Source organism: Anarhichas minor, unplaced genomic scaffold (assembly GCF_050575085.1).
Source record: "Anarhichas minor isolate MPS153535 unplaced genomic scaffold, ASM5057508v1 ptg000003l, whole genome shotgun sequence".
Taxonomy (NCBI): Eukaryota; Metazoa; Chordata; class Actinopteri; order Perciformes; family Anarhichadidae; genus Anarhichas; species Anarhichas minor.
The window spans coordinates 15,767,501-15,788,644 of NW_027466449.1; the positions used below are offsets into that span (position 1 = coordinate 15,767,501).

The 21,144-nt window shown below is 44.2% G+C and overlaps 1 protein-coding gene across 1 annotated transcript in view; it reads left to right on the forward strand.

The window, feature by feature from the left end:
- The window catches only part of LOC142958372 (cadherin-4-like), a 212,241-nt gene that overhangs the window by 138,905 nt on the left and 52,192 nt on the right, over positions 1–21,144 (forward strand). Inside the window, exons 4-5 of the mRNA XM_076099790.1 lie at positions 5,333–5,559; positions 19,235–19,432. Coding sequence (XP_075955905.1) covers positions 5,333–5,559; positions 19,235–19,432 — 425 coding nt within the window. The remainder of the gene's footprint in view (positions 1–5,332; positions 5,560–19,234; positions 19,433–21,144) is intronic.

Sequence of the window (21,144 nt, forward strand, 5' to 3'; positions counted from 1 at the left end):
TCTCGGGAGGCCAGCCCAATTAACCTGTTTAAACAGGCATCTGAGCATCCCATCCATTGCAATGTGGCCGTGTGAGAGAGAGCCAGATCACTGAGCCAGGATCCCAGTGCTAGGCCGCCCCCCCCCCCCCCAACCCATCCGCTGCCCTCCCCAGCCTCCACCTCCACACCTCTCATCCCTCTCTGCTCCTCCTCCTCATCATCTTCATCCTCCTCTTTCTACTTCCTGCTCTCTTGCCCTCAATGGGCCTGATTGTAGCAGATGTCAGGACGGGGCGAGAGTGGTTTCTTTACTCTTTTGTAGGGCAGGATGACATCTGATGCATTCCATGCACCGTACTTTGAACAATTTAAACCGCTACAGCTATAAACTGTGCCGCCTCTGGAGATCGCCACTTTAGCAACCGCAATCTGCCTATGAGCGTCTTTCACCTCTTCCCTTTCTCCTCCTTTAATGGTCTTTCAATAATTTCGCTGTCTCTCTGATTGCCCCCCTCCACACGCTATCCTTCCTTTCATCAGTCTTTCTCCCTCTCTGCCCTTCTTTCTCCCCCCTCTCCTCTCACCTTCTCACCGTCACTCCTCAGCTTTCGCTCTCCCTCCCCTGACTGTATCCCCTTCTGCCTTCCCTTTCAACACTTGTCACCTACTTCCCGTCAGGTTGCCCAGCGAACGCGGCAGGAAGGTCACAACTCTTTTCAGCGTCGCTCTCCTTGTCCTTGTCTTGTTGGAGGGAGAAGGGAAACTTTAATTGGAAATGGGAAAAATGCGGTTTGGGGGTGCGATGTCATCCAAGCAACGGTGATAAAGAAATCAGATGCTATGTGTGTCTGGGAACGCACATAGCATGGCAACAGCAGCATTTGTTACATTTCTGGGGTGTGACTGCTCACATTGACTAGACAGTGGAGAAGTGCTGGGCTGGCTACTTGGCACGCTGGGGTGTCTGTGTTATTTGCCAGATCAATGTTCAACCTGGGCCCACTGCTTTAGACGACTTGTTAATGTGCAGCACTGTGCCGTTGGGCTTCATTGCTCTGTTGTTGGCCGATTTTATAATCTCTCTTATAGCAGTATCGACCCAACTGAGTGAAAGAGGAGCTATTGGATGTGTGTGTGTCTGTGTGTGTGTGTGTGTGTGTGTGTCTGTGTGTTTGTGGTGATTGAGGGGTAAAATTGGCACTGTCTTTTTCTTTTTCTTTAATTGGTGCAAGAACAAGACCCTCTGGGTACTCTTTGCGCAGCCTGTCACTCCATTTGTGTGTGTGTATTGGTGCAGTTAGTTCAGCCTGTCGTTGTTGAGACATGCGGGCAATCATAGAGAATAAATGCCTACATAAACACACACGGGGACCGATTACACCCCTATAGTGTACGCTACTGCTTGTCTCATTTATTGGCTCAATCAATTTTGGCTTTTACCGATTTTCACTGAAAGATTATTTTTTTCCGATAAACAAATAGTGAGTGGCATATTAAATCACCAAAACAGAGATCATGGATTAAGGGGCCGCTTACATTTTATATCTAAAAACGCCAGCTGCGCCGCTTCGTCCTTTTTATCCAAGGTGCATGGGAGGTCATTACTAAGCAACTAATACCCGTGCGCTGCGATGGCGACGATGGTGATGAAGTCGCGGCGATTTAGCAGTAAGCCTCGCTGACTAAAGTAAACAAAGTCAAAACAAAGATAAATAGATTTCCAGCACAGTAAACCCCTCACTGTAGCTTTACTGCTCCATTTGTCTGTCCTCGGTTTGTCTGACCTTTCAACCGGATGTTGTGACGTCTTTGGACGGAAAGAAGGGTGAAGCAAGTAAAATAGTCCGTGGGACATATTTACCAGAGACTGATACTTCTGGAAGAAGGAAAAGATATCTGCCTACCATGATGATTGGCATCTCCTGGTCACATGACATGTGGTGCACGATGCAGCAATCTTTATCTCGGGGCGCAGCCGTCACGCCCTCAAAAATAGTCGCTTTGAAACGCATGCCTTCTGCGTCTACATTGACAACACTGGCTTTGAGAGCGCCCCAAAACACGGCACGTGAACAGCCCCTTAGACAGCTCACTACGTTCTGGCCGGCACCATCAGTGCCTCTAAGCAGAAAGAATTAAGAAATTAAATGGGATACAGACTTTGTTGTATTATCTTCGACAAACAAGTTGGGATGTAAATGGGCGCCCTGGGCAGGTCACCAGTTTATCATCGGGGCTGTCACATATAGACACACAACCACTCACACACACACACACACACATTCAAACCCAGGACCTTATCGCCATGAGGTCCTAACTGCTGCAGCTCCATACCACCTTTTGTGCTGAAGATTGTGTTCCAGAACAATGATATTCCCTCGGGTTTCTATTGTAATATTCAAAACGAACATGATTGTTAAAAAAAAAAAAAAAAAAGAAACGACAATAATGAACCTTTTACCAGCCGTGATACACTGCTGCACTGGTAGCTCCGTGCATATAGTGCAGAGGGACACAAGACAAAAACTGGAGGCCAAGTGAGCGAAGGGACAACAAGCCACCTGCTGCTTGTTGTTTTTTCCCCCCCACTTTTTTGCAGATTTGAAGACTTGGAAATACAATAAAGCATGCTTTGGGTTTCATTTTTGGTTTTCTTATTGTTACTATAATCAGGCAGTGTTCCAAAACTCTATTTGTACAGACATGTTTGCCAACTGGCATGTTTGTTATTGTTCCCTCCCCCCCAAAACCTTCAAATCTAATCAGAATCTACAATGAAAGAAATGAGATTAGACAAAAAGGAAAGAGAATAAGACAAACAGCAGGCAGACCTTTTCAGTGGTTTGTTTGGGGTAGAAATGTTCAGCTACACAAAGAGAGAAACTATTTGATGAACAGCAGAGGCTGTTCTGTCTTTTTGGATTGATGTAATCCATCTTGCATGCCCTGTCTCCTCACTTGGGCAGCACCTGCTCCACTCAGTCCCCTCTGACTCAGCTCTGAGTGGCTGTCTGGACATCTAGCTTTTAAAGAGTGGGGCACCGACCTGATCACAGGCATATTAAAGGCCAGACAAAAACAAAAAGCCGGATTTACTCACGGTTTACTCTCCGTAACGGAAGCCATGTTGCAGCTGTCGTTGAGGCGTGGGAAGAGGAGATGCGACGGTGAGCTACGGCCTTCAGCTCAGGGGTTTTCCTACGACATGCCGTCTAGACGTTGTAATCCCCGAGAGGAAAGGCTGCGGGCGCCGCGAGGGAGGAAGGAGATGAGGACGGTTGGCTAATATAGGTTACACTGGTCTGTGACTCATCTTCTCGTCTTCTCATGAACTGTGTGAGAGATCGAACACAAGAGGGCCAAAAGCGCCACACTCAGCTGATACAATGCAGTGCCATCTTAATGTGATAGAAAAAGTCTTTCTTATCGTGGCCTCCCTCTGATTACTTCTGTCTTTGTTCTGTCTTGTTAGAATACTTGTTTTTATTGTACTTAACGTTCTGTTGTGAAGGAAGTGGATAAGGACTATTTTACATTTCAAGCTCATTTGCTGCATATTTACCAGTGTTTCCGATAGTTTGTGTTTAGTGCAATGATGCTCTGGTGATTGAGGCTTAGTTTCTTTCAGTCCCATCTCTCACAAATTGCTATTTTGGTTCATTTCATTTTCAGTTTTCTCTCAAGGCAATCGGAGCCCTGTTTTCTATGTTTCTGTACGGTATGGTTGTTCACACAAATAGTCAAACGGGTCATATGTTGTGTAAATGGCAATATCCTTTTTAGGTCAAATTTGAATGTGTTTTTATGGTTCTCTATACAAAAGTGAGCTGACTTGACAGATACTTACACACAAGCCATCCCCTTCTATGTGTAGGAAGACGAATCCCTGCAGAGTTGTTATTGGTTTTAAGTTTCCTCGAGCACATTTACAAGCCCTCTTTAGAAGATTCCCCCGGCCTAAATATATATTTCACAGCGAGATAGTGATGTGACATGTCAAGTGCTGCATAGAGTGTTTGCGGTTTTCCTATGTCTCCAGTTTATCTCATCTCAGTGTAAACACAAAGTTCAGACAGAAGAGGACGGGACGGCAATCATAGTGACCTCGTGGCTGAGAGCTGAGTTTGGCTGCCAGAGATAACTGGAGAAAGACTAGAAATACAGCAATTTGGCCTTCAGATTAAAAGCTAAAAGCACAGTGTTTTGTCACTCAGGGGAAAGAAAATGCACAGTACAGTTAAAATGCCACAACACTAGTGGAATCAATATTTGCTGACAGAAGAGTACAGCTTGTGTTTGTTCTATTCATGGTTATAAATGTACTGTTTATGCAAATGAAGCTGACAATTGGAATGATTGCTCGTGTAGGTTACTCCCTATGTATATCGTTTATTTTTCTTTGTGCTATGTATTATTTTAAAGTAACCAGTTTTACTTATATTATGACCACTTGTCTTATTCTCTGTAATTGTAGCAGTTAATGACTTGACATATCTACAACTAATTTTCTATTAAGTTCAAGACCCCTCTACAATAACAGCACACCTCACCATCACATGTGGGGTTTTTTTTCTACATGCAACTGGAGAGAACGATCCTCAAGAGTCTTTTGCTGCTGATGTTTTTACCTATAACTAATAGAGACCAATGGTGAGATTTACCAGCTTCCAACAAGGCACAGCGATACAATCCTTCTATCCAGTGGCGTAAAATATAGACAGTGCCTTCCGCCAGTGCAGTTCCACCTCCAATGTGTTCAGTGAAGGACGGGCTCTTGCAAGTGATTGAGAATGCCACCCCAGAAACGTGGCTGTGTTAAAAAACCATCACATTGAATTAACATTGGTGCCATTGTACTACTATAAATATACCCTTGGGTAGCCACGCCCTGAAGCATACCCTGCTTTATGGTCTATTGTACTCTAAACGGGACCATAACTTACTAAATGAACATCATGCTGTATTGAAGAAGACTTGAAACTAGAGATTGAGACCATAAACTCATGTTTACAATGTTTACTGAGGTAATAAATCAAGTGAGAAGTAGTCATTTTCACATAGACTTTTATGCAATTTGACTTATTTTTGCAACCAGAGGAGTCGCCCCCTGATGGCCAGTGGACAGAACTTACATTTCTGCATTGGCTTCACTTTTAGGACCCGGAGGTTGCCGCCTGGTCATAATAGTGTTCACTGGGGCTGATCGTAACGCCAATGTCTCGATCACTCTACTCTGTACTTCCTATACTGAGATGTGTGTGCTGTGTGTGTTTGATTCAACCGCTACATGACGAGAAAATACACCCTTTAATGAGTAGTATATTAAATCTTTGCAATTCTCTTGTCTACAGTGAAGTTCGACGACTGCGTGGGGAATGAAGCTGTGGTATTCCAGAGCAGCGACCCAATCTTCAGCGTGCGGACAGATGGGTCCATCTTTGCCCAGGGAGAGGGAGCCAGCCTGGACGAGCCGGTCCAGTTTAAACTGACAGCGAGCGGTCCAAGCACACATGTCTGGGAGACCGTGGTCCAACTGGCCCTAATTGACCCACCATCACTTCTGCAAAATGGAAATGAGGTGAGTTTTACTCCTGCTGAGCACAAGCACAGACAGGCAAATATCATGCTTCAAATTTCAATTATCATGCCAGAGTTTCTTCTTCCTATCAAATTTTCTCCAGTGGTCTGGGGATAGCAACAGCCAAGAATCAGGTCAAAACTCCTCGGGGTTTTAGAGCGAGAGAGAGCGAGAGAGAGAGAGAGAGAGAAGGGAGCAAAACAAGTAGCAGTGGCACATGGCTCAAAGTGATAGAATCACACTGCCACAGGGGGAGAGTATGATTCCCCTCAGCCATAAGCTGTTATTGGAAAACATCCTGTGCCTTGGATACCCCAGGGGTCCCCGACTCTTCCACCTCCATTTAAAAGCTGTCAGAGGTCAGGCGAGCACTGAGCAGCCTGAGCTCAACCGTCCACGTGATCACAGAACCACAAGGCCAAATGTGATGGTCAAATATCAGATTAGGTGGCAAAAACCCACTTGATAATGGGCCCATGTTCACTGACACAGTGTTAATCCTAGACATCATCATGCAGGCGGTGGGCCAGTAACTTCCTGATGAAATCAAATCCAGCTGAGACGAATGCATCGCGCACAAAACATAATGGCTGACAAGGATCCACTCAGTCTCAGGAGGCAAACTTGTTTTTTTTGGGAACTTTCTAGCCATAGAAACATGCTCAAATTTTGTAGCACCCCAAAGCTGTTTGTAAAAGTAATTGACAACTTTAACGCTGGAAGCAGGTAAAATCAATACGTTCATGATGACGTATTTTATTGACAGCTCACAGAATTACAGTGTCAGCACTGCAGTTCCCCTCAGTTCTACAGAGCCGGAATGCTTGTTTTCTGCTCATTGTTTCGATTCGGTCTCACTGCTCTCATCGTGCCGGTCAGTGAAGAAAGCTCTTAAAAACCCATTATACACTACCTGGCCAGCACCAGCAACCAGAACAAAGTTGGCAACGAGCTGGTGAACGTAGCGGAGCGTGTAGCAGCTGAAGAGACAGATATATTTCTCAGGAGGTGGAGTATAAAACGCAGCATGACGGAGAGTGAATGTTGGACTTCCATTCATCAAGTGGCCACAAACACGGCTCCAGATGCATGCTGATGTTCCTCCGTATGTGCCGGATGTATGAATAGGTAACCGCTTGGTACCAAGTTAACCGCATCAACTATAAACTAGTCGATATGTCAGTGTTGTGTTCGTAGAGTGTTTTTTGCTGCCCCTGTCATTACAGAGGGGAACAAAATAAATTCACAGAAAGATGCAAATTTTGGGACTTAATTAAACTCTGATTTGCATTTGCACTTTATTGCAGTGCTAAACACCCTCACACACATGAGTCAGATATGTAAACGGTGATCTTTAGATGATGAGTTAATCATAACTCATAATGAACTTTGAACTTTAGATGTATGTGTGTGTACTGTAAGCAGAAGAGGAAAATCAAATCAACGAAAAACCCTTCTGACGCCAGTTAGTTTAAATGACTGAACCTGTCTGACTCTTCTAATAGCTTAGCTTTTTTAAGTATTTTGAGAGCTATTCAAAACCAGAAGCTTTCAGCTGGGTCCTCTTTGTAGTGTGCATGGCCAGAGAAAAAAAGAAGTGATGGCTCACAGTCAGTAATACAATCACGGAGACAAACAGAGAGGCGGAGTGGAACATTGACCAACAAAGGCTGTACCAGTATGTCGCTGTGGCTCTGAATAGGTTGGCCTTCATCCTCATGCTTTTGTAGCCACTCCAGATGATTCACTGGTTAGTGTGGTGCGACTGAGCTTCAGTACGAAACAACGTGTTAAAGGTCAAATGATAGGCTGTTCAAAGTCCAGTGAGTCAACTAATACGAAGATCCGGAGGAGTCGCGAACAGCTAGAGTGCGAGACGGGGCCAGAGGTCAGAAATACGCCACACGTTCGAACAAATACGAGCGCGAGCAAGGAAGCAGGGCGCTGAAACAAAATGTGATGTTTCATTATGGAAATGGCGCTTTGTGGCGTGCTCTGTTGAATAATAACTTCCAGATGTCTGGGTAGCCAGGGGCTGGCTGATATCAAAGCGCGCAGGGTTTTGGGGAGGCAGTGGCATGGAGGGGGAAGAGCTGGGACCACCGCCAGCTGGCTAAGGCACCAGGGCTGGGGGGGCCCGCATCCATTTCACACTCAGTGACTCCTGTGCACATAGCGTTAGTGTGTGTCATGTGTGTGCGCATGGATGTTGTTTGTGCTTTTTTTTATTTTGTGAGAGAGATATGTCGAATCCAGTGTGAGTTATGCAAATGTTGCATATGATTTTAATTGCCGTGTGTGGTCTGTGTGTGTGGTTGTGTCTTTGTTTGGAGCATAAAGCGTCTTGTGATTGGAGCCTATAGATTTGATCTGCTGGATCGAGGGACATCGCACATTCATGTCTCAATCCGTGAAGCTGTCGTGAAAACTTCTGACGGTTTGCTTCTGCTCCTTTTCCTTCATCTTTCATAATACGTTTGAATAAGTGCGCCGACATCTCCGCTTAACCTGTTTTTTTTTTTTAAATCGATTTCATCACCTTCCTGTACTTTCTCTCTCACTGCGTGAGTGTGAATAGCAACGAGTGAATCAGAGCTGCAGGATTTGATCAGAATTACACCATGGCAAGAGAAAAGCCCACTTAAGCCTTGTGCAGCAGTGATGGGCACAGCCCTTTCTCTATCTTTCTCTCTTTCTCTGTTTTCTTTTGTTTTTTTCTCCTCCCTCTATCTTTTTCATTCTACAACTCTCCTCTGGGAACTCACTAGTACCTGTTAGAACGTGTAGATAAAAGGATTTGGAGCATGACTTATTTAGGCAAGGGGAGGGGATGGGGTAGCCACATCTGTTTCTGTCAAACCCCCCCCCCCCCCCCCCCCCCCTCATTCCATCCCAAACATGTCTCGCCCCACCTCTGCCTCCCCATGCTGCACTGGTGGGATGTGGGGCAACCATCCCCTGCAGTCAATGCCACTAAGCCTTCCTCTCGCTGAAGAAAAATAATACATTTGCCCAGACCCTGCTCACATCTGTTTCATCCCACTCTGCTGACAAACCCTGTTTGTGCACACGGGCATGTTGCGCTTGGCAGACGATGGACCCTCTGAATATGGACTGAATGCAAAGGATCATGTGCATGTTCCAGTGAACTTGTCACACAGTACAGCGCACATAGAATACGGTGACATGTGTGCAAGAGGAGGAGGAGGAGGAGGAGGAGGGTGGGGAGTTGGTGCTTTTTGGGCCGTGAGCATGAGAGCAAGCTGAACAGGTTGAGAGTCTGATCTAGTTTGTGTCTCTTTCAGGGGTTTTAGCTCCTCTAGTGGCCAAAAGAGGAGCTGCTGCTCAACTAATAGTTGGAGACAGAAATAATTTTAACATGCTGTATTCTGTTACGAGTTCACATTTTATTTAAGCTTACCCATTTTTGTATTTCACTCGACTCTGATTAATCATATTTCAACATCAATCATTTTTTGTAAGCTGTTAAATTAAACATTGAGATTGAAAGTTCATTTTTGACCCTAGAATTAGTAGATGACAAAACAATCTCACCACCAAAGTTTTTTTTTGGTCAACTTCTAATTTACTTTCTACACCAGTTTATTACAGTAAATGAATTTAAAGCAACTATAGGCAATATTTCTACATTCACAATGTATCAAATGGCGAAGTGTATGTGAAAGGTGGCTCTTGTAGTGACCCACAGAGAATTATCACCTTGATCTGAAGCATTTTTTGGTTGTACACGCCACAACTTTACTGTTTTTGTTCAGCCTCACGGCTCTAATTCGCATTGTTTCCAGATGCAGGCAGCTGTTGTCTCCTATAAACCCACTATACGCTACTTGGCCCATTGCCCGGTACCAAACAGAACATCGACTAGCTGGTTGAACATAGTGGAGCATTGTGCAACTAAAGGGCCAGATATTTCCTTTAGGACTTTGTGGAGACCCAAGCAGAGCTAAAAGGAGAATGAATGCTTATTAGGGGGGCACATAAACATGACCGAATGAATGCTCGGGTGGCTTCGTGTCTTCGGGTTTTTCTGAATCATTTGGAAGGGCTCGCGCTCTGCACAACGCGTTGTCGGAGGGCCCGCTGCCTCCACGGGGCCCCAGTGCAACCACACTGCCTGTATTTACGCCACTGCTCCTTCTGCACTTTTACTGAAGGTGCCCTGGATCGCACAGTACATGGTGTCTGAAATGTAGCGCCTGGTTGATGAAACCAAACATGACAACTTAGCCCATGTCCCCGCCCCCCAACCCCCACACCCCTACCCACCCACACAAACGCAGACGCACCATATGCCAGGTTACCTGACACATTTTCTTTAAAGCAGCCTTAAAAGCTTTTCTCTTGGGCGTCCATCTAATGAAGTCAGCCTTGAAAGCATTGTTTCCGCTGGCAGATACAAGCCGAACCTCTGAGGGACGTTGACCAGGCAAGAACAAACAGAGAGAGATAAAGAGAGAACACTTTTTATAGACTGCATTGTGCAGGACCCCTACACTTTCAATATGTGCCAGAAGCCATTGCCATCTTCCAAACACTGTAGCCTGCGCCTGTGTTGTATTTTATTTTTATTCTCAAATGTCAACTGCTGGGGAGGAACTGTAAGGCTACGTATTGCACAGAAGTAATATGAAATGGAGAATTGGAAGAGGTGTTAAATCCACTACTCTATTATTATGTAAAGGTCTGATGTTTGAACCTCTTTCTCTTATGCTCCCAAATTCACGAGACCAGATTTTTCTTGTACTCTGACATGAAAACCCACACATGGAGCAATCATGTACTGTATATTTTCCACTCTCTGCCTGCGCTGTTAACTTTACTGTAATGAAACTGAACAGTTTTGTTTCTCTATCATCTCTAGTGTGTGGTTTCCAACTGTCCCCCCCACATCACCGCCTCTTCTCTTTGTGTAAAACCGTACCGTTAGGGTGCGCGGCTCCACCGGGGCTTCTAGAGTCTTCAGTTTGAGCGCTATATACCCTTACCCATCTTTTCATCAAAAACCTGTGTAGTTTAGTCACAGTTATATATATCTACCGTATGAATCAATTCCAAGACTACTTGACGCACAAGCAGACACATAATCAAATACGTTGACTACAAACTCCCTTGGCCAGCAGGAAAAGACGCCTTAAGGCTAAACAGATGTCTAATCACAATATTCATGATTGCTTAAGTTTTTGCTGGTAAAGATGTAAACAGCAGACCCCTGGCTCGACTGCATCTAATTTCTTTTTAGCCTTACCCATAAGTCAATTTATTTTTTTTATTATTTACCTGTGAGAACTAGGTGCTGGAACATCATACTAATCTTGATTCACATTTACATTTGCAGCCATGTATTTATAAATACTATATATCATTTTCTAATTGTATTAAAGCTGGCTGGATGCCCTTTTTAACCCTTTCTACTTCTATGTTTCATATTCAGTTTCATACATTTTAACGATCAAGTTTTGCTTTTTTGCATTTGTAGCCCTGTGTTTACAGAGCACACCTTGCAGCAAAGCATGAACTGCTATCATTGTCATTGGGACCACCTTGTATGAATACAAGCTGAATGAATGACATGTGTTGGGGGCCTGGTGGTACGAGGCTCTTGGTGGGTGAGGCTCCGTGCTGCTGCTTTACCTGCTGGTGCACCATCAGCCTAACGCAGCTCAGTGCTCGAGGAATCACTGTTATTGAGACAAGCTGTCAAGACCCGCTGACTGGGAGGAGAGACGGAGAAAAACAATAACACTGCGAGAGAAGGGCAAGGGGGGGGGGGTGCAAGGGATAGCTCAGGGGATCGAGATTGAGACAGCGAGTGCAACTGATGCACAGCTCCGGCAGTCATGTTTGTGACTGAATTCTTGACATGTTTTCACTGGCTTGTAACCCTGTGATATGTTGGTAAACTTACTGTTGGACAACTCTCCAGATTGCCAATTTATTATAACCTTTATATCACTTATATACAGCACGTCTACTGTAGCCCCCGGGATACTCAGCATGTGGTAGTTAAAAAGTAAGCCTTGAGATGGTGGAGCCTATATGTAACCTTGACACTGACGCGCCAATATGTGCTTGAATTTAGAAGCAAATCGATTATCTGCTCTCGGCTGCCCTAACTAGCCCTGGGGTACACAATTAAAGGCCTTGTAAGAGCCAAATTCAATGTGCTGCTAAATATTCACTTGTATTTACATGTTTAACTTTAATCACATCTGTTTCTACTTTGAATGTTACAAGGATGTCGTTATAATTTGTTATAATAAGAAATACATGTAAGTGACAGATAACTGTCACTTTAAGGTCACTTTGCGACAGTTACTGACAGTTGTGAGTAATATCTGAAGCAGTATGGAGCCGCACAGTTTTCCGATCGTGTTATGAAACGTGTTATGAAACGTGTTATGAAACGTGTTATGAACCGTGTTATGAAACGTGTTATGGAACGATGTAAGTGGATTAAGTTGTGGATAACCTGTGGATACTTATAGTATGTCCAAGTAATCAGCGTACTTTTAGCAAGAAAGGAAGTTGATTGACTGACTTGTACGAAGGAAATTGGATCAATAAAACACTTATTGCTTTCATCTACGAGCGGCGTCGGTGTGAGCTATGTGCTAAGGACCAGAAACACGCGTCAACTTAAGGTTTACATACTGCTAAAGATCTGTACGCTACATTAGTCGGAAAACTGGCTCCTCACGGAAAAGAAAGGATTATCGAGGACAAGAGGGAATTACGACGCGAGGTGCCAGGCTACAGTTTTGGACGGACTCCGGTAAGCATGTGCTAATAAGCTAGCTTGCTTGGTACTGATGAGCGCGGAGCGTTATGCCGGTAACGTAACTCTAGGAGCTGTCAATCAAGTTCACGTGGATAAGGTGCATTAACAGTATTACTGTGAAGCAAAAGGAACCTGATTGAAACGCTATTATGGAAGAAGAAGAGTTTGTCATAGGGAAAAGGCAAGTGATAATGACAGAGAAGGCTGTAGATGAAACAAGGAATAAGCTAATACAGCAAAGACGGAGTAAGCTAGCTCAGCTAACGAGCAAAACCAGGGAAATAGAGCGATTACGGGAGGAGGATCCTGATGTTAGCACTATAAAACGAAAACTGAGAGTTGACTACGAGGGGTTACTCAGAGACTTTGAAGAGAAGAACTATGCTCTGAAACAGTTCCTTACCGAGGAGGAATATATGAATGATCAGCTTTGTTGGTTTGAACCTAAAGCACACGAGGCCAACGTTTTCATTGCTAAAACTGAAAGATGGATAGAGTTGTTTGATGAACGTGCTGAGCAAGCAAAGCTATGTGATGATGAAATCAAGCCCTCGGATAGCATATCCACAATACTGTCTACCAGGAGTAGAAAGAGTAAGAAACATGGGTCAGAAAGTGGGAGTTCTGTGTCATCCACAGCATCATCTATTCGCCTTAAAGCAGAAGTGGAGAGAGCTACATTGCTAGCTAAGGTTGCCACATTAAAACGAAAACAAGACTTGGAAAGGCAGGAAGCTGAATTAAATGCTAAAAGAGAGGAGTTGGAGTTGAACATTGCTTTAGCAACTTCAGATGCTAAGCTTAAAGTGTTGGAAGATTTTGGCATTGGACGCATGTCGATAGTACATTCAACGCCAGGAATAAACAATGTAAGAGAAAACTTAGCATCAAGAGAAAGGCACGAGCATCGCAGCCATGTGGAAACTGGTCCAGTTCATCTTCCTAACCCACAGCCAAGCGTTTATGGTCGTTCAGTGCAGCCACCCAGGAACGCTGAAATCAGTGGCAATGTTGTGGAGACATTGTGCAGTGTTATGCAGCAGCAAGCTAATATCTCAGAGCTAATGATGAATCAGCAAAAAGGATCGACTTTGCCGCCGTTGGACATTCCCACCTTTAAAGGAGACCTGCTTGATTACCATCTGTTCATAAGGGCCTTCGAGCATGGAGTAGAGGACCGCACTGATAATGCCAAGGATAGGCTCTACTATATGGAGCAGTTTACTAGTGGTCAGCCCCGAGAGCTAATTAGAAGCTGCCTCCACATGGATCCTGAGAGAGGATACAACAAAGCCAAGCAGCTTCTCAAGGAACAGTTCGGAAATGAGCACAAACTTGCTGTGGCCTACATTGATAAAGCCTTAAATTGGGCTCCCATCAAACCTGAGGACGGTGAGTCTTTAAACGCCTACTCACTTTTCCTTACTGGATGCTGCAATGCCATGATGGACATTAGCTACCTGGAAGAAATGAACAATGCTGCCAACATGAAAGCTGTTGTCACAAAGCTACCTTACAAGTTGAGAGAAAGATGGAGGGGAATCGCATGTGACATCCAGGAACGGCAGGACAGGAAAGTCAACTTTAAAGACCTTGATGACTTTATCCGTAGACAAGCCAAAATCGCTACTCATCCAATATTTGGCGATATAAGGGATAGCCAATCAGTTAAATCAGCTACAAAGGTGCATGCAGAGGCAAAGACACAGGATTGGAGAAGCAAGAAGACATTCACTACAAGCACGGTGCACATTGACCACAAGGTTAAAGACTTTGAACCAAGCATGCAAAGGGGTCCCTCAGACATTGTAGCAACAAACTCATGCATGTTTTGTAAAGGACAACACAGCATAGACTCATGTAAAAAGATGAGAGGGATGCCACACAAAGAAAAAATAGAATTTTTGCGTGGCAAAGGACTGTGTTTCAGCTGTTTAAGGCATGGACATATGAGCAGGAGCTGCAGTGAAAGGCTTTGCTGTCAGGTGTGTTCTTTATCACATCCCACACTCCTGCATATGAAAAGACGAGACGATGCAACCGAACAGGAAAGCAAAGCTACTGACAATACAGAGAGAAGTGGTGGTCTTCCAGTCACTAGTGCAATGGTATGTGCTGGAAATAAAGTATGTGGAGTCACAGGGGCCGGCGACGAAGAGTGCATACTCTCAATAGTTCCTGTCCGAGTCAAAACAACAAAAGGAAATAAAACAGTGGAAACATATGCCTTCCTTGATCCAGGAAGTACGGACTGCTTCTGCACAGAAAAGTTAATGAACCAACTTAAAGTCAGTGGAAGGAGAACATCCATCTTACTGAGAACGATGGGTGATGAAAAACCTGTTGACACTTATGAGGTGTCCGGCATAGAAGTTAGTGATCTGTCTGAGGACAACTTCTTTGAGCTCCCAAATGCATTCAGTAGAAAAAACATTCCTGTAAACAAAGAGAACATTCCACGTCAAGAGGATTTGAAAGGATGGTCTCACCTTAAAGACGTGTGCATTCCTGTAATCAACGCAGACGTGGGACTGCTCATCGGAGCTAATGCCCACAAGGCCATGGAGCCATGGCAGGTTGTGAACAGCGTCAATGACGGACCCTATGCCATAAGAACTAGGCTAGGATGGACTGTAAATGGACCATTAAGAGAAATTAGTGCTCACCAGCAGGGTAAACAATGCAAGGTTTCATCAAACCGCATCTCAGTAACAAGACTTGATGACCTGTGGCAGCAGCAATTTAAGGTGGATTTCCCTGAGAGGGAAAAAGATGAACAGGTCGAGATGTCCAGAGAGGATCATTGCTTCATGGATATGGTCACCAGATCAGCAAAGCTTCTGGATGGGCATTACAGCCTGTGTCTACCACTAAAGAACCGGATGGTCAACATGCCAAACAACCGTAAAGTTGCCGAGCAGAGAGCACTTAACCTACGGAGGAAGTTCAACAGAAATCCAAGCTATCAACTAGAGTACACTGCCTTCATGACTGACCTCATGGAAAAAGGTTACGCTGTGCAACTATCAGACGAGGAGCTTCAATGCAATGTGGATAAAGTCTGGTATATACCCCACCATGGTGTATACCATCCTGTGAAGCAGAAGTTAAGGGTGGTGTTCGACTGTGGTGCATCATACCAAGGCACGTCATTGAACGAACAACTTCTACAGGGACCAGACTTAACCAGCAGTCTTGTAGGTGTCATAATACGATTCAGACAAGAACCGGTGACACTTATGGCAGATGTGGAGTCGATGTTCCACCAAGTCAAGGTGGCAGAAGAGGATTCTGACCTTCTTAGGTTCCTGTGGTGGCCTGGGGGAGACCTCACGCAAGGTTTGGTGGAACACAAAATGGTGGTGCACATATTTGGCGCTACTTCTTCACCTATCTGCGCCAGTTTTGCCCTGAGGAAGTGTGCTGAGGATCATAGGAAAGAGTTTGACCCAGAAGTGGCCAACACAGTGCTTCAGAATTTTTATGTGGATGATTGTCTCAAGTCTGTGGCAACAGAAGAGAAGGCAGTTGTGCTGTGTCAGGATCTGAGAGCAATCTGTTCCAAGGGAGGTTTCCGTCTCACAAAATGGGTCAGCAACAGCCGTAAAGTCCTAAACTCAATTCCAGGTGGTGAGTTGGCCAAAGAGGTGAAGAACTTGGATCTCGAACAAGACAAACTCCCAATTGAGAGAGCCCTGGGTGCACACTGGTGTGTTGAGTCAGATACCTTTCAGTTTAAGATTACTGTCAAATACTGTCCTTTTACCAGAAGAGGCCTCCTTTCAGTTGTTAGTTCAATCTATGAATCCTTAGGAGTTCTCGCACCAGTGGTGTTGCCAGCAAAGAAAATCCTTCAGGAACTGAGTCGGATGAAAATGAGCTGGGATGACGACTTACCAGAAAAGGTCAAACAACAGTGGACAGATTGGTTGACAAAACTTCCCAATCTAAAGGACTTCAAAGTCAACCGGTGCATCAAGCCACCAGGATTTGGAAATCCTACATATGCACAGTTGCACCACTTTGCGGATGCAAGTGAGGAAGCTTTCGGGACGGCTAGCTACTTACTGTTGCGGAACGAGAGAAATCAAGTTCACTGCACATTCATGATGGGGAAGGCCAGAGTGGCTCCTTTAAAGCAACCTACCATCCCACGGATGGAGCTGACGGCAGCAACAGTCGCTGTGAAAATGGACAAGCTGCTGAGAAAAGAGCTACAGTCGGAGGTATCTAATTCTGTATGTTGGACCAGGGAATACTTGCCACAGCTCCAGGAACGGCAAAGATGGTCAAGAGCATCGAGAAACTTCACTCTGGGAGACATCATTCTTCTAGTGGATGACTCTGCTCCGAGAAACTCTTGGGTCATGGGGAAGGTCATTAAGGCACTTCGAGACCACAAAGGACTTGTTCGTCAGGTCTGCATAAAGACGAAGACTAGTGTTTTACACAGGCCCATTACAAAGCTGTGTCTGCTTTTGGAAGACGAACAGTGCTAAAGACTGAGCAACAGTGAGGAGTCTGTTATCTGTCTCCGGCTCTTATATCGTTATTTTGTGAGAATGTTCCTTTACAGTACATGGCTCTCTTAATTTAAGTTAGGTAATTGTTTCAAATGTTAAATCTTGAGAACAATTAGGGGCCGGTATGTAAGAGCCAAATTCAATGTGCTGCTAAATATTCACTTGTATTTACATGTTTAACTTTAATCACATCTGTTTCTACTTTGAATGTTACAAGGATGTCGTTATAATTTGTTATAATAAGAAATACATGTAAGTGACAGATAACTGTCACTTTAAGGTCACTTTGCGACAGTTACTGACAGTTGTGAGTAATATCTGAAGCAGTATGGAGCCGCACAGTTTTCCGATCGTGTTATGAAACGTGTTATGAAACGTGTTATGAAACGTGTTATGAACCGTGTTATGAAACGTGTTATGGAACGATGTAAGTGGATTAAGTTGTGGATAACCTGTGGATACTTATAGTATGTCCAAGTAATCAGCGTACTTTTAGCAAGAAAGGAAGTTGATTGACTGACTTGTACGAAGGAAATTGGATCAATAAAACACTTATTGCTTTCATCTACGAGCGGCGTCGGTGTGAGCTATGTGCTAAGGACCAGAAACACGCGTCAACTTAAGGTTTACATACTGCTAAAGATCTGTACGCTACAGGCCTCTTACTGTATTTTCAATGACTGGTGTTTGCTTCTAAACCCACTTTGGAAGGAAGCAGAGTCTATGCAGTTTACCGCCCATGTGTTTTGCAGCATTTCAGCATGAGGTCATTAATTTAGTATAGGTGGTACGTCTGATAGCTTCGGCATGTGATGTAGCCCCTCTGACTCATGGGTGAGTTAATGTTCATGAGGAGATTGAAAATTGGCTCCTTTCAAGTTCCTTATTTGAGCATCTTTCAAAAAGACAGGTTTGTGGTGGTCATTTCTCTCCGCCTGCAGGGGGGGAGCCTTAGAGGGAAATGTATGATGGCAGAATACTGTATGAGATAATAGGCTCTTTATACCTGCTGTTGACAAAATCCATAGTTTATGGTCTCGTCCACATATATGCGCACATACAAACCCCTCACAGAGACTTCACATGTGTGTGCTCCGTCCTGCTCGGGCCTGCTGCATGAAGACACAAATGAACCAGACAAGATACTTAACATTTAGAACATAGTTTTTGTTGCTTATTAGGGCGCACTGCAGACAGTATGTTTCATGATTTTGTAAATATCACAGTTCAATACTGATCAACCACATGAGAGCAAACAGACAAAGTGATTAATAACAGGGAGGCTTGCTAAGAGAACATGTACGGTTTAAATTGCATTTATATTTTCTCACTCTAATGAATTTCCTAATTGCTGTGTAGCTTCACCTACTATGGTAAAATAATTAAAACATCAATTATATGCCTTTTGTTCAACTCTTGGCCAATTTTGAAAATCTCCTATTCAGCATCATTGCACACAATAAACAGTCTATTAAATACATATATATTTTCATTTAGATTCTACTTTTGTTAGAGCATCCTTTTTTGACACAGATTTATTAGACTTAATGAGAGCCAAAACATGGATTAAAAATAAATGAACTAAATCCCAACACAGTATATGATGCAATTTCTCTTTTTTTCTCCCTTCTGATGATGATGGGTTTTGGAAAACACTTGCAGGTTATTCACAAGTGCTAACATTCAAAGTATGCTGCATGAAGGTAGCTTTTGGCAAACTAAATGCACATTTGGTTTGTCAAAGAATCCACACGTTTAATGACACCACTGTCCTTATAATGTTGTCACAAAGGCTCTGCGTCGTATTTCTGAATCCTTTAAGTATGTTCACACTTATGCACCTGCCACATTTAGCTCTGACAGTACACTGTGCAGAGTCATTGTTGTAAAGTACTCTACACACTCTACACACTGAGTGTCTGAGCAATGAAGGTGTTTGAATGATCCTTGTTCTGGTTGCCAAGCTTTTTAATAACCAATTAGCAGAGAGACTAACTGTTTGCGAACATGTAAGTTGTTGAGTCAGCGAGAGAGTGAGTGAGTGAATGAAAGGGTGAATCAGAGCACTCTGTTTCCATAGCAACATCATGCATTCTCTTCAGCTATAGTGATGACAGAATTACTGTTGGTTCAAGAAACAAATCACAGATGCACAATAGCCACACAATGACAAAAGAATTCACGGGAATCAACAGGTCAGAAAGACTTTAATCCGTTTAACCCGATGAACATGACTGAAATGTTTTTTCTCGCTGTCCTGTGAACTTCTGCTTTGGGCGTCACATCAGCTACTGTTATCATTAACAGCATGTCCAGCCTTCTAAATAAAGCCGCGTGTTGTCTTGTCTTAAAGGTCACAGAGGAAGAGGGGAAGGTTGCAGAGGGAAAGGAGAGGAAGGAGGCGTCCCAGGCACCGCCTCCTGTCATCATGTTCTCCGGTTCCAGCCCGAACAGCTCCAGGGGTCTACGGAGGCAGAAGAGGGACTGGGTGATCCCACCAATCAACGTGGCAGAGAATTCTCGAGGACCGTTCCCTCAGATGCTCGTCAGCGTAAGTGACAGTTCTGATGTGCCGCGTGACTGATTTGTTCTGATTATACAGCTGGGATTTCTCGAGGCCACTTCATGGCTAACCCACTGATTGGTGGTGGGGGGGTAAATAACAGTTTGTTCTCCACGTCCTCACATATGATTATGTTGTGTTCCCCTGGTGTAATTATAACCACAAAATCTTAAGCTATTTATACAGCCCTCATTGGCCCTTGAGGAGTTTTCCCATCAGGCACAGGGCAGGCTCCAAAACAGCTAAGCAGCTCAACTCTCCCACCGTGTGACGTCCACTGGGTGCACAATGAAAAGAGTGATTATTTCTCCTCTTTTCCTTTATCGGGCCATTTCAGAAAGGTTGCCCGAAGTTCACTCACTATTTTCATGGCTCCTTTTATAACAATACGATTTGTCACAGAATCTTCACTGAAGCCGTAACTCTGAGTCTCCTGTGACACATAAAGAGAAAGTATGAAAAGCTGATATTTCCAGGCCCCAAAAAGAGCTAGACGGTAGTTCATCCCCGAAGCCCCAGTGAGGACATGATGCTGTAAACTTAGATGAATCAGAGGTGAAGACATGGAACAATAAACTGCATCCTCGTCTCAAGAACCGGGAATACACAAATAGTAACACCTCAGCTGCTGGTGGCTAATCGTTATTCAATAAACCCGTCCTCATTTAGGAGCCGAGATTTGTACGTGCCAACAACTGACTCCCATCGCTGCATATTAGATTCCTGCAAAACTGCTAGTTTTGATAAGTGCAAAATATAAACACAACACGGTGAGGGCTGGAGGTCGAGTCTGTGCAAGCCTGTCTGAGAAGAAAAAGAAACATGAATAAATCAAGGTTTGTGTAAATGTGTTGTTGTGCAACGGCTCGAGCTGCAGAGTGCTTAAAATTCAGAGATTCTGTCACAACAGAATGCGCAGTTTGTCTCTCTCATAGCAAAGCTCTAGACTCTTAAGCTTGTGGTGTGTGCAGTAATTCATCAAAAAGCATCATTGCAGGAGACCACTGCTTCACTCCCTGCACCCACTTTCCTTCTGTCTTCATCTGGGATATCTAGCCATCAGCTATTCCTCGCTGTTTACAAAACTCTCTGTTTATCTCTTTTGGGTCTTAAATTGTGCAAAAGAAGCATTTTTTCTTCTTCTTTTGTTTCTGTTCTTTGTTTTTCTACCGGGTTTTATCCAATCCCCAGGGAAAAGCCCGGGGAGCTGCTTGAAGATACTTTTTTTCTTTTTTTTTTATGATCCTTTTCTTCACAGTGAAACAAAACTATCAATCAAAGAGCCGAGAGTTTGTAAGTCTTTGTTTCTGGAGCCGGATTGGCAGAGTGTGGCACTCTCATCTCCGCCCCGCCGAGCACTTCAGTGGTGCTACGTCACAAAGCGGTCGGACAGTTCTGCTGTTTCCATGAGCTGGTCAGAGTCAGAGAGAGAGAGAGAGAGAGAGAGAGAGAGAGGCAGGGAGAAAGAGAGGGGGTATCAAAGGCACATTTGGAAGTATAGTGTGCAGCCAAACACAATCCACTTTGTGCAGTAAATAAGTCTGTCTGGGGCTGGTGGATTGCTGAGAGTGGAGCGTTCGGAGCAGTGGAGAAGTGATGCGTGTTGATGCCTCTGTTGGCCTCTCAGGCTCCCGTCTTTCTCCTTAATGATGACCAGAGGGCATGCAGGGCCATACTGAGAACTAGAGAGATTTTAACAA